The sequence below is a fragment of the Ixodes scapularis genome, unplaced genomic scaffold (genome assembly GCF_016920785.2).
Source record: "Ixodes scapularis isolate PalLabHiFi unplaced genomic scaffold, ASM1692078v2 PGA_scaffold13__105_contigs__length_92229423, whole genome shotgun sequence".
Taxonomy (NCBI): domain Eukaryota; kingdom Metazoa; phylum Arthropoda; class Arachnida; order Ixodida; family Ixodidae; genus Ixodes; species Ixodes scapularis.
The window spans coordinates 73,238,340-73,252,231 of NW_024609839.1; the positions used below are offsets into that span (position 1 = coordinate 73,238,340).

At 45.0% G+C, this 13,892-nt stretch overlaps 1 protein-coding gene across 1 annotated transcript; it reads left to right on the forward strand.

The window, feature by feature from the left end:
- The first annotated feature begins 104 nt into the window (after window positions 1-104).
- LOC120837700 (E3 ubiquitin-protein ligase TRAIP) lies at window positions 105-12,921 on the forward strand. Its single transcript, XM_040207243.3, has 5 exons — window positions 105-747; window positions 1,773-1,886; window positions 4,803-5,039; window positions 6,254-6,338; window positions 11,868-12,921. The coding sequence occupies exons 1-5, from the start codon at window positions 260-262 to the stop codon at window positions 12,063-12,065; spliced, it is 1,122 nt and encodes a 373-aa protein (XP_040063177.1). The 5' UTR covers window positions 105-259; the 3' UTR covers window positions 12,066-12,921.
- Window positions 12,922-13,892: the final 971 nt, after the last annotated feature.

The window sequence follows — 13,892 nt, forward strand, 5'->3', positions numbered from 1 at the left end:
AATAAATGTTTTATGTTCGAAAACGTATTTAGCGTTTGTCTAAACTTAGCGGGCTCGCCGCTTGGGTCAGCAACATTGAACAAAGGCGGCGTTTTTTTCAAAAAGCCAGCAGGCAGCGCGGCAGCGCTGGGCGGAAGGAAGGCACTAAGGTTAAGGACAGTTGCTGCAGTGGCACATGCGCTGACATACGCCCAGTAGGTTATTTAGAACCTGTCCGAAAAGTGTAGCTTTGTTTAAACTTGCGCTAGCCTCCACAACCATGCGTGTTACATGCAGCATCTGCATGGACTGTTTCGACCGCACCAGCATCGACAACGTGAACACCACGGCCTGCGGCCATGTTTTTCACGAACTCTGCCTTCTCCACTGGCACGAGATGTCCAAGACCTGCCCTACGTGCCGCAAGCCTCTCCGACAGCGACAGATCTTCAAGCTCTTCTTTTCCGCTTCCGAGTCCAGGGACGAGGACGTGAGCAGTCTCCAGAACCAACTGGACGATGCCAAAGCCAAGCTGCGGGCCGCTGGCGTGGAGAAAATCAAGCAGCAGGAAGCCGCTGACGCTTTGAAGGCGTTCCTCATTCAGCGCGAAGACGAAGTCCAGCAGATTAAGGAAAAGTACATGACGGCGATTGGTGACCGGAACTTGCTGGAGAGCAAACTGCGGTCCATGAAGAAAGAGGTCGCCGAAAAGAGGCAGTTGTCGGACGAGAACATCGTGCTGAGGGCCCGGCTCGAGGAGTGCGAGAAGTGAGTTCTTTCACAGTAATTGGTTATGTAACCTTTAAGAACCCCGGGCCAGAGTTGGGGAAACGCTACCGGGACATACTGGGCGCAGTGTCTTGCGGGATTGAAGGTGGAGGCAACCGGAGGCCTGCACGGGTCAATGAACCCGGCCCAGCCCGACCCGCTGTCTCTTGGGCCCGGGCTTCTCTTTTTGCTCACTATGAATAGCTCACAAACTGCGCGGCATGGCAGGCTCGCTTGCCTCTGTCACACGTGTTGACTATTGTACCCCAATAGTTTGGGTTCCGTGCTTTCGGATAAATCCTAAAAAAAAAAAACTCCGAAGAACACCCGCCGTATCAGTGCCTTATCGCGGCGTGAAACAGCAAGTCAGCGAGGCTAGGTGTGTGCCTTCTGCCACACGCGCATAGTCCGGCTCCCCTGTTTCACTCCGCGATAAGGCGCTGATCTACGGCCGGTCAGCGTTCGCGTGATATTGTTAAAAAAATATAGAGCCTGTAACAATGCAAAAAAAAAAAAAAAAAGACATTAGTTTACAAGCCGAAAATTATGCTTGGAAAGGAATATTAAAAGGGGCACCAAAGACGTTTCTGAGATTGTCTGTTCTTGGTGATAACTTATCTTACGGGCTCCAAGCATCCTAGAAATCCAAAATTTATGCTCGTGCTTCGTCTGTTTCCCTACTAAAAATGCGATAGAAGTTGGCATCCTTAAAGGATGCCAACTACTGACTGTAGATTTGGCTGGATGGTGCAAGCCACCGCCAGATTTTAATTAAAAAGTTCAGCCGTACCCATTCATCCATCCAGTGTGCACAAGGATTTCGCTCTTCCGCAAGTGGGTTCTTGAGCAGTGTTTAAAGCTCTTGAGGGAGCGGACATGATTTTATAAATGAGAAGTTGGTCTATGAATGCTCCTTAAATCAGCACAATGCCACCAGTATGTAAACTGTGTCGGTAGAATGTGCAGTAACTGAACCTGTATAGACTGTCCCCTTTTTTTACCTCTTCTTTTTATTTTCCTTTCAGTGTGAGGAAACTGATGGAGAGTACATCGAAAGAAGCCGAAGAGCTCCTCAGGTCCTACGGCGACGGCTATGGGACGCAGAAGCAGCTTGCAACATACTGCTGTCTCCTGAAACGGTAATTTCTCTCAACATGTTTGTTGCCTAACCCTAAGGCACAAGTTTCATGCCGACTTGGCTTTAATTGGGGGTCCTAGTTCATGTCAATCTGGTTATGTCACCGGGGTTTTTGTTTTCGGGCCGCTTCGGTGGCTGCGAGGCAATGTGCCGGCCTACAAGTCCCCAGGTGGCGGATTTGAATCCCGACCGAGGTTCCCGCACTCCAACAAGAGCGTACTGCCAAGAGGGCGCCACATAGCCAAGATTTCAGTTGCATGTCCAAATGTCTCCTAGTGATCAAGATTAATCCTCGGCTTCGCTGGGGCGTGCCAGATCAATAGCTCCTAGAAGACCGGGCCCGTGCACGACGTTCTCGTTAGTGGATCGCCAACCCACCCGTAGGCGGCAACCCTGCTAAACCTTGACAAGAATCTTGGCGTGCTAGTGTCACGCTCGTTGCGAGACGCGCTGGCAGTCGTTCTGACGCAAGCGAGGCGGCGCTACATGAATCCACTAGCGATGGCGTTATAGGGTTGGGGGGAAGGTGAAAGGTCTATGCTTTGTCCTCTAGGTGGTATAGGCCACCCCCAAATTTTATTTCGGAAACAGTTTTGCACACTGTCTTGAAGTTGCCCTTTTTTTATTTTTGTCATTATTATTATTCTTTTTTGACGAATACTGCTTGTCTACTCAAGCCTGCCAACTCTCACTCCTTTATATTTCTTGTTCCTCCCCAGTCCAGTTTCAGTTTCGAGCAGTTGCATTTTTTTTATTTTAGTAAACATATATCAGAGTCTGTAGCAAAATATGGATTGGTTAGTCTTCTGACATTATAATAAATCTAAAAATATTTTTGGGGCTGTCGGTGTCCCTTAATAGGAAAGTAGGCTGTGCATATCCAGTTAAAAAAAGAAGGAACTTTTTGGCCTTACTTTAGTGGTGAACTACTACTCTCCCCTACTCTCCTACATTGTTTACCTATTTCGTCGCTTTGTGTTTCTTTGTTGGTAGCAACTGGCCACGGCTGATTGTTTCCACTCTTCCACACGATCGTTCCTCGCTCCTCTCTTTCTGCAGGAACAGTTTAGTAAAACGGTTTTCTTTGCAACGAAGCAGCCTTGGTACACTTCTGGGTGTGCTGCAGTAACGAAAAGACTTGTCATTTCTAAAGGCTGGTTCACACACTTGCAACTGCTTATGACCTTGCGTCTTAAATAGTCTTGCGATGAGAGAAGGCACTGGCACCATGTGTTGAATTGTTGTGGAACACCTGCAGTTTCTGTAGATTTCCTCTTTTACAGCGAAGCTGTTTTTAGCTAGGGTATTTGGAATTTTTATGTGAGGCAACAGAAATGACGTCGCGACTTCCTGTTGTCATGCAACGTCACGTGACCTTAACACCAATGCAGCTTCCGCGCTAAATTTAGTGGGGAAACTGCATTAGTGTTGAAGTCGCACAATGTCAATTTCCTCACTAGCGGGAAACTTTCCCTGAGAACAAACACACCTCCGCCATGACTATTTCTATCTTTCCTGTAGCAAATGAAGTGACCAGGAAACGCCTTACGATCTGTTACCTCTAGCTACCTACCTTCAGCTAGCTATGATTCTATGCCGATAACAACCAATGAGGCTAGAAAAATCGTCAATCTTATTTTTAATGCTACGGCAGTTAATTATGAGGAAGGTGATGGTGGTGGGCGAATCATGGCACGGTGACTTGAACTGCACTACCTGGTTGATGTCGTCATCATAAATATATTTTACTCTTTTATTCTTTCTCGGCTAGAAAAACTTTTTGATGTTATAAACGACCATCTCTTATGGATACTACATGCATTTGATCTCACAAATAATAGTTCCAGATTCGCCCCGTAGATGGTGCCAGCATGCAAACTAAGTGTGCGAACGGGACTTAAAGGGGTACTTTGGCGTTTCTTCGTGGTCGCAGATTTGCTTGACACTTTTCTAAACACTCCAACCAACATGGCTGAAATGGTATCCCAAATGTTTGGCCAAAATATATGTATTTCTTTTTAATGCGAAAGCATTAACTGGGGTCCCATGGAGCGAGCTGACGTCGTCAGTTTTAAGCGCGAAAACGGCACCTAGTTTCCCTGATCCCAAAGGAGCGAAGTAAAGCTGATGGATTTCGCCTTCGGTTCCACTGGCTGGCGCGCGTCGACTGGGCTGGTATTGGCCGCTGCGCTCGTCAGTTTCCACGACCGCTCACCCCATGGTGCTGCGTGTCCATCAGTGCTCCGTTAACACGGAGCGTCCGAGGTCAGCGTACCCAGGGGAGCGCGCGCACTGACCTGCGAAAAAAAGTATGCAGCAGACGAAAAAGGGAGCGGACGAGCGGCTTGCATGCTTTCACATTCACAACTCATAAGAAGTGCATAGGTGTAACTCTAGCTTTTTTTTTCACAAGTTTTTGAAATCAGTGTTGGTCCTTCCTGTGTTTTTCAAACTGAAAGTCTCTACCAGCAAGATTGAAAAAGTGACGCCGGCGGAAGGTAGGGGTTTACTCTTTGAACTATAGGATTCATTCCCAAATGATTAGAAAAAATTTCATGGTGTGCAATTAATGCTTTGGAAGTACGCTTCAGCACCCGTGCACGAGTGTGACGGCATAATTTTAGACTGCCTGCTCAACTGGCAAGCCTGCCTGCCACTGATGTCGCAGCAGTGAAAAGTGCGGCTGTATTTGAATTTTGGTGTTAGCGTTGGTTCTTATTTGTAGATTTCACAATAACTATTTTTAATTTCGCGACACTAAATAGCATATCGGAAGGAGTAAAGGCCGTTAATTGCGAAAATGTAGTTCATTGGGCTAGCTCGTAAAATTGCCGGAGTACCCCTTACCGAGGGATGCTTCTGGATGAACGAGAGCAGCCGTATGGTGAACATACCTACCTCGGTCGGTTTTTTTCAGGGAACTGCAGTCGACAAAGGACTCGCGATCCAATATGGCGAACGAGGTGACACGTCTGATAAAGGAGGCAAGCCACTGGACTGCCCGGGCCAAGCGACAGGTGGTGGAGCTCAAGGCGCTGGAGGCTGAGGTGGGGGAAACGAAGAAGTTGCTTCAGGATGCTGAGAAGCGGATTAGGATCCTGAAGGAAAAGAGGCACCACGATCACATGCTGCTCGATCATTCCCTGCAAGAAAGGTACGTCTCCCCGAGCACCTCTCAAACTCGGCGTTTTTGTGTGCATCCATTCGGTAGACACTTAGCTGCGATGGTGACAGGGAACACAGCAGACGGACTTTTCTGTTTGGAAGGAGACAGTGGTGTGGCGCTTTTCAGTGGGTGGGTCGTCTACAGAGTTTGAAATAAGGACTTAACGTAAGTGGCCGATTTTTTTCCAGTGCCAAATATATTTGATGCTTACACAAAAACTATGTGTAATGCTTGATTGCTTTTTAGCAACATGAGGTTCTGTTTTTTAATGTGCCGCATTTCTAAAAATAAAAACTGTGCGATGTATAGAGAACCTGTTTGTGGCATGATTTTGAAAGTGTGTGTGGCTCGGAGACCAGACGCATTTGTCCTAATGGTAGGCGGACGGCAGGCTACGCATTGTTTGAAACAATTTTGGGAAACTGACTTTTATGGTTGCCTTGTATTAACCCTTTTAGTGCCGCTTTTTTTTTTTTGTCACATTGCATTGCATGCCTCTTGCATTTCTTTGTGTAGACGTGGTCTCCTTTATAACAGCAGCTCGCATACACCAGTCTTTCGTCCGTAAACGCAAGAAAAGCAATTTTGAAATGAATAAAGCGATTCCCCACTACCACCTGGCAGGTAGTTGGGGGGCTGAGCTTCGTTGGAATGTCTCGCGTCACGAGCCCTTCAGGGGCAGCGCCACGGCGTGTCGTGTCCGATGGAGGCGCGCGGGAACGAGTGGCACTTTGCACACCTCTCAGTTTGAGTACACTGTACCTCAGGTGTTCCCACTTGGCGGGATTGTAACGCATTGACGATCATGGTGGCGCCACCTTGCGACAACGATCATAATTACCCTTTGACGTTACTGGGCTCGTGACGTTGCGAGCGTGACTTCACGGGCAAATATCCCGAGACTCATCGCGCCGCCTCGAGGCCGATTTTTAAGCGCTCTCCAGAATCTGTCGGTTGGAACGTAAAATATAGCCGTCCGCAAAAAATACTAGCGTGAGATTATCATTTACTAATATCATGATTCTTATTTCACCCCAAGTTTCGATACCGTAGGCGAGTCTAGAGTTTCAAAGGGTCTAGCTGTTTTCTGTCACAATGTTTCATCAATAGTGCGACTTGGTTTCTCGGAATGTTTGAGCGTAAAGCGAGAACAGTACCACGCTTCAAATAAAAATGTTTTTATTTTTTATTTTTTTGTGCAGCCCAGCACCCGAACGGCTGAAGCGACCACGCCTGACAGATCCCGAAACTACGCTGTCTCCCGAAGTTCCGTCCCCAAGCGTCAAGGTATGTAAATGCTCTCTAGCACTATTGGCATCGCTGTGACCGGCCTTTCACGATTGGCCAAATGCTCGTCTTGAGTAGGACTATTTCTGCTCTCGATTACAGAAATGAGAACAAAGTCGGGCTCTCGTCTCAGAAGGTCAGTGTTGCCAACTCAAGGATTGAAAACCCGCAGTCGGGACACCGAAAACCGTTAAAAACCACTAAATTGAAGACATTGTGCGAAAATTACTTTTGAACACATTTTATTGCTTTAATTCTTGCCCAGCAGTATAATCACGGTATATATATATATGTATATATATATTAAAAATTTAAAAGGAGGCTTTCTTTTTCTTTCTGACTGGAAATCTGTCTTGCCACGCCCCTTTGTTCGCAGAAAGATGTCTGCTTCATCGGCACCTTGATGTTTTTTGCTGGTGCCAATGGTTCCTGGTGTGTCGCCGCCGGGTTTGCCGAGGTTAACCTCCATGGTACTGATCTTTCTTAGAAGATCCGATGGGAATTCATAGCTAGAACGGCGTTCGTTCTCCCTTCGGAGGCCAGCCCTCATTGTCAAAATGTAGACATCCTGTTCCTCTGCTTTGAGTTGACTATGTTCATCCGACTGATAATGCTCTCAACCTCTACATTCAACCTAGGCAGTAAAAGTGTTGCTAAAGCAAAATCAGCAAGATCAAGGAAGGGGTTTGTGTTGGAGGCATCCCTGTATTTCTTGACCTTGTCCCAGAAGGCAACAGTTGTTTCACGGTTGTTCCAGCGAACAAGACTGAGTTTGTCCCATAGTTTGTCCCTCTTTGTCATAATGAAATTGGTCATCTCTGTAGACATCCTGTTCCTCTGCTTGGACTTGACTATGTTCATCTGGCTGAACATGTCCTCTGCATTCAACCTAGGCAGTAAGTGTTGCTAAAGCAAAATCAGCAAGGTCAAGGAAGGGGTTTGTGCTGGAGGCATCCCCATATTTCTTGACCTCGTCCCAGAAGGCAACAGTTCTTTCACGGTTGTTCCAGCGAACAAGACTGAGTTTGTCCCATAGCTTGTCCCTCTTTGTCATAATGAAATTGGTCATCTCTGTAAACATTCTGTTCCTCTGCTTGGACTTGACTATGTTCATCTGGCTGAACATGTCCTCAACCTCTGCATTCAACCTAGGCAGTAAGTGTTGCTAAAGCAAAATCAGCAAGGTCAAGGAAGGGGTTTGTGTTGGAGGCATCCCTGTATTTCTTGACTTCGTCCCAGAAGGCAACAGTTGTTTCACGGTTGTTCCAGCGAACAAGACTGAGTTTGTCCCATAGCTTGTCCCTCTTTGTCATAATGAAATTGGTCATCTCTGTAGACATCATGTTCCTCTGCTTGGACTTGACTATGTTCATCTGGCTGAACATGTCCTCAACCTCTGCATTCAACCTAGGCAGTAAGTGTTGCTAAAGCAAAATCAGCAAGGTCAAGGAAGGGGTTTGTGTTGGAGGCATCCCTGTATTTCTTGACCTCGTCCCAGAAGGCAACAGTTGTTTCACGGTTGTTCCAACGAACAAGACTGAGTTTGTCCCATAGTTTGTCCCTCCTTGTCATAATGAAATTGGTCATCTCTGTAGACATCATGTTCCTCTGCTTGGACTTGACTATGTTCATCTGGCTGAACATGTCCTCAACCTCTGCATTCAACCTAGACAGTAAGTGTTGCTAAAGCAAAATCAGCAAGGTCAAGGAAGGGGTTTGTGTTGGAGGCATCCCTGTATTTCTTGACCTCGTCCCAGAAGGCAACAGTTGTTTCACGGTTGTTCCAGCGAACAAGACTGAGTTTGTCCCATTTACATTTAGTTGCTGCAATTTTTTGTTCTTTTTGTGCGCAACAAGGTGGACAGTCACCTTGTTGAGAAGGACTGTACTATCTTAAGCGAATCTTGTCCGTTGTTCAGGGTGTGATGGATGTCTTTTGGTTCATCTAGAACCAGGCTGTAGCTTCCAGATCCTAGGTCGGAAAGCAACTCGTCAACGAATTAAGGGGAGAGAACGTTCCTGATCAACGCACTGCACTTCGATCGGTGAAGCTGGAGATGCTTAGCCCCTTCGCTGACCCAAAACTGATTACGGCATAGTTCACCCAGATGATCCGAAGCCAAAATTGCGGAATGGGCATACTTCATTGGGCCTATTTTATCTTGCAGCTGTGACAAAAAATTCAAAGGCACATTGACACATTCGAGCTATTCAGAGTTGTGTGCAAAAGAAGCGAGTTGTGTTCCGATATTTGACACAGTGCAGGGGTGTGACATCTGCGCCAATTGCGCTATTTTGATACAAACCCAATTTTCTGCGCCTAGTTGCGCCAAAAACGCGAAATCGGTCAAAATTGCGCCACACTGTGCCAAAAGTAACTAAAAAAAATAATTGCGACGACGCTAGATTTAGCGGGAAACGAGCGCTTGGTTGGCAACATTCAATCTCGTCGGAGTAAAGTATACGGCACAGGTACAGGGTGGTGCAAGCAACAGCCGAACTCGAAGATTTTAGCTGTAGTACCCTTCTATGCCTACGATACGTGGTATTTTCCCGATTTTCGTGCTACTACTTTACGCTGTCATTCGCGACTACATGCTACGGTGCGCTGTCACGCGGTCTCGCTGTCTTGGCGTAGTTTTTCTACCAATTCACTATTTACCTTGCGACTCACTTTTGTGTGCAGTTTTTTTCTATCTGCACGCGCTTTCTACGAGTTTCCGATCGATGTCTGGTTGTAGCAAACCGTGTTTCCCTGTTCATGCTCTTGAATCACCGCTTTAAAAAGTTTTGCATTACAATTGCGCTTTGGCGCCAGTTCGTATAAGCTTGAAGTACCTGGCGCCCACCTAACTTTGCGGCAAGCCTGTGTTTCTTGTTGTCAACTATGCGCATTGAACTCACTTGTGCCTTTCCCGTTTTTTTTGCTTTTTTTTAATATTTTGTCTCTGTGCATATTGGCGCTGATCACGTAATGGAACCAGGGTGGGAAAAAATTATTAAAAAGAAAAGTCAGATTTTTTATTATTTAACTGGCTGATAAGCTGCTCTAACATCTTCTGCTCCTAATCTGCTCCAAACTGTAGACTTTTCTGCTTCGAAGTTGCTCCAAAATGCATAAACTGCTGCTCCAAAACTAGAATTTTGTGCTCCTAAGCTGCTCCAAAATCCTATACTTCCTGCTCCAAAAATTGCTCCAAAACCTGTTTCACCTGTCTCACCCCTGCACAGTGATATCTTGATGACATCTCCTTTAACTGATCACAATATTACTGAGAGTAAGCAATCACGACTGTCGTATTATGGATCTCGCAGATGCAAAATTGATGGTAATTTGGTATAAAAATTTTATACCTCCAAAAAAAAACTCCAAGATGACATGATACGTCCTATTTTGGAATATATGAATCTGGTGTGGGAGTCCTACTAAGAAGATAGACAAAGACACATTAGAAAAGATTCAAAGGTTGGCTGTGCGTTTTATTCTTTCTAAGTATAGACAAACAGACTGTGACTAGAATGCTGAATCAGTGTGGCCTCCAGCCATTAGAAACTAGACAGAGGATAGCAAGGCTAAGACCGTTTTTTTCCCCATATACTAGGCAATTAAAAATTGACTCGTAGTTGTATCTGAAAGAAGGGCGGGCATAAGCGATCACGACACTTAAATCATGACATGGCGGTTCAACCATACTATGGTAGAATCAATGTTTTTAAGTATTCCTGTTTTGCACAAACAATTGAAGAATGGAACGGTCTTCCACAATGTGTTGTAAACTCAAAAGATATTTCTACTCTTGATTTGTTTTTAGAACAGTTGTTTTTCCCAATAAGTATAAGCCTGGAAGGATGTATATGCTAATATTATTGACAGTGTTACAATTTTCTTTGTCGTGTGTTATTATAGGACTGTGTGTGTTTTTTGTATGAACTGTTCACCTCTTCTGTAATAGCCTTCAAATGAAGGCTTACAGTATTGTTAAATAAAAATGGCTAAAATTCTTTCCTCCCGCAAAACAATAATTTTTCCCGCTAGACAAAACCAAAAGCCGCTAAATATAGTGGGAAAACCACTATTGGCAACACTGGGTGTAACTGATACCGCACTGAAAAATCAAACTTGTCACGGACTGTGAGGACTATTCCATACAAGAACAGCGTTCCAGAATGAACCGGTCTTTCTGCAAGCAGTACAAATATTCAATGTATCGAGATATTTCAAAATTTTAATACTATATTTGTTTTCACCTCAAGGGCCGTAGTAAAAAAAGTCCCAATCCTCGCGTAGCATTACTGACTTCCCCCTTTATGTAAAGAATTTGACATAGGTAGGTAGATAAGTTTTAGGTTAGATATGTCACTTTATCAAGACTTCCACATTCCAAGTGCCAAAAGCATTGCTTTTTCCTCAGACAACCAAATCTCGTAAGAACTACTTTGCACCGCGTATGACCAGTGCACAGAATTTGCTTTTTAGGGGCGAAGCTCCTTTAGGGTCTAGCCTTGTCCATCCGGCGTCCGTGCTCACATCGATCTTGCTGGTGCTCGTGCTCGTGAGCTCAACTTGCTTGTGTAAAGCAAAAAAAAAAAAAAAAAATTTTTCTGCATTTGACAGGATTTGAATCTGTGCGGAGATACCCCAGTGGATTTCTAGTCCATCACCTTAACCACTCGGCCACGACTGCGGGACAAGTAGGGGGCTCTGAGATGTTGTAGTAACTCAAGAGCTGGGGATGTCATGGATGAAACGTTGCATGTAGCCGCTCAACGTCTATACAGGAGACGGTCAAATGCGTATATAATTGCCTTAAACTTTGCATGCATTGGCTCAACGTTTATAGACGAGAGGGTGCTGCGGTCAAATGCTCAAATGTGTGTATAACCACGTTTCATACCACACATTCTCTTTCTGACATGGATGAAAACAAACGAAAGGCTCGGCATGCTGCGGCTCACCGTCTACGCAGACAAGCACCACCAGAGCTTCGCCCCAATCAACGTCATTCACCACGTGGAGATGCGGTTGTTTTTTTCTTGAGGAAAAAATGGGTATAGACATTCGAAAGTCTAATCAAATTATTTGGGCAATCATTGTTCAATTCAAATTTGAATATTCACACTTCCCTTCTGTCCACATTCAAAGTATGCTGCCTTCTGCGGCACATTCAAATGAAATCGTTTACCCGCCCAAAGCCAGCTGTACTATGCAGCTCAGTGGCTATACTAGTATCCGACTGCCACCACACCGACCTGGTGTTCGAACTGTATATATAAATTTCATATATATAACGTTGATGTAGTGTTTAAACACTCTCAGTGTGTCACTTGTTCGTGACATTTGTTCATGGCGCCTGTTCACGACGCTCGTTCTAGACAATTTTCCCATGAGAGACGACTCGTAAAACGCATTCTCAATAAAACTATCTGCAGACAATCGAAGTGTAAATATGTGTGAAGCGAACATGCTTGAAGCGTGCATGTACTCATCCGATGCTGGACTGAGTTTGTCATCTGCTTTTTCTGTTTTAGATCGTCATGTGTGCCTGGAAGAAGCCGGGCGACGTCGCCGTGCCGACCAGGCTGCCACTGGTCACGCGGGGGAACCTGTTCCGCCCCGGCCTTTCGTCGTCCGGTTCCCCTCCGTCTGTCATCCGAACCGGCTACAACGGTCTCGGCGGACACTCCAAGCACATTGTCGGGTCGAAGGCTCTTTCGACTCGTCCGTGAACGCTTTCTCCACACTCCCCACTGGAGCGCTCTTTTTATATGGTGACGGAATAATTCTGCAAGTTTCGTGTTCTTGACCCTTCTTTTTTTTTCTCTCGTGCTTCTACCTTTTATGTGGAAACAGTGTAACGACTATGGTGGTTTTGGGCCGGATAAATGGGGACGTTCAGCAATTTTCAAGAAAACATGTTTTTTTTTGTTTTGTTTTTTTCACGATTCGCAGATGTGCCCCCGTTTTGGACCAATTGCCTTTTCTTTTAAACAAGCAAGCAAGATTTTTTTTTTTTTTTGTCTTTTGTGTAGAAGTAGCATGAATGCCTTTAGATGCTTTTTCAGTTTGAGAACAATTGCAGGTTTTAGATTTTTTAGGTTTTAGACGCAAGTTTAGTTTCTTTAAATTTAAAGCTCTAGTTTTTTCATGTATATTATGATTTTTTTTTTTTTTTTACTTCCAGACTAGGGAACTTTCCACAGCTTGCAGATGCGTTCCTGCTTTGTGTCGACTTTTGATTAACTATGCCAGATTCACGTTACTGCCATTCAGTGTTTTATGTGACAAGCCAAATGTCTGCCAGTTTTATTTTTGTGTCTTGTACTACAACATGGAAGTAGCATGAATGTTTTCTAGGTCTCAGTGATTTGGGGGCTGACGAGTGTTGCATAAAAACGAGGGAATTCACGCTTGAAGTTTTCAGAAAATATTTTTATATTTGTGTATGCCTGTGAACCCATTGTTTAGCTTTTTAAATTTTGGGCATCAGTTGTGTGTATTAATAGCAGTGCAGCTTGTCGACTATATTTTGGGCCAAATGGAAGTATGAGAATAAACTGACTGTATGCGACATCTTAAAAAAAAAAAAAAAAAACTACTTGTTTGCATTTTCTTGCAGAACCCATTCGTAACAATCGCTCTTATACACATCTTTTTTGCTTCGACACTTAAACTTAACAATTGCAAAAAGGAAAACTGAATTAATGGAAAAATAGTGAACTCTTATCTGCCAAGCATAAATAAATGTACTTTTAAACAATCTCGTGTTATTTAGTCGTATGGGGTATGGGCGTAATGGGTACGCAACTACGTTCTTCAGGTGTATGAAACCCCAGTGTAAGTGTAACAGGCAGATGTTTTTCTCTGCACTGCCAGCTGGCACAAACAGCTAAGCAATTCAATCTTGCTTGATTTCTGGGATTCAACCTTACTCCCTAGGGAGTATTCACTGGTGGCCATATCTGTATGCGTGCTGATAGAGAGTTTCCGCAGTTCTTTTGCAATGCACATTCCACTCCGTCAAGATCGCCGGTCTGAACAGCCTAATGTGAGCTCGTTCTGAGCATGTGCTCTAAACATCGCCCTCAAATATGGTGTCCAGTGAATACCCCCTATAGACTACTTCCATAAATCTGTCGCTGTGAGCGTTGCATTCTGGGAACCTGTGTGCCAGGAGTGGAGCGCGCATGGATTTCGGTTTTGGTTCAACGTTGTGCGGTGTCCCGAATCGCCAGTTTACTTCAGTCGTGCACAACTGGGAGATTGTGTCACTGTGTCCTGATGCAGTATTACTTCAAAAGCTCAATAGCCGGAAGTGTTGGGTGTAAATGTCCCGGTGTATCGGGTTTTCAGTGCTCCAATACCCAATCGAAGAACACAATCGGTCCTGGAACTGATTAAGGTCTTTGTTTCACTTGGGGGTATCTGCATCGCATGCCAATAATCTGTACTTGGACCCTGTAGGGCAGGCTTTCTGACAAACTTAGGTTGGCACACTGCCGTAGTTTCCATCCCCCAAGCCCCTTGTGTGCGCACAGTCGTGATTGATACGATGG

Excerpts from the sequence above, each read along its gene's own strand:
- LOC120837700 (XM_040207243.3), top strand. The coding sequence starts at position 260 with ATGCGTGTTACATGCAGCATCTGCATGGACTGTTTCGACCGCACCAGC. Across the intron at positions 748-1,772 it reads CGGCTCGAGGAGTGCGAGAA|TGTGAGGAAACTGATGGAGA; the intron begins GTGAGTTCTTTC and ends TTTTCCTTTCAG. Across the intron at positions 5,040-6,253 it reads GATCATTCCCTGCAAGAAAG|CCCAGCACCCGAACGGCTGA; the intron begins GTACGTCTCCCC and ends TTTTTTGTGCAG.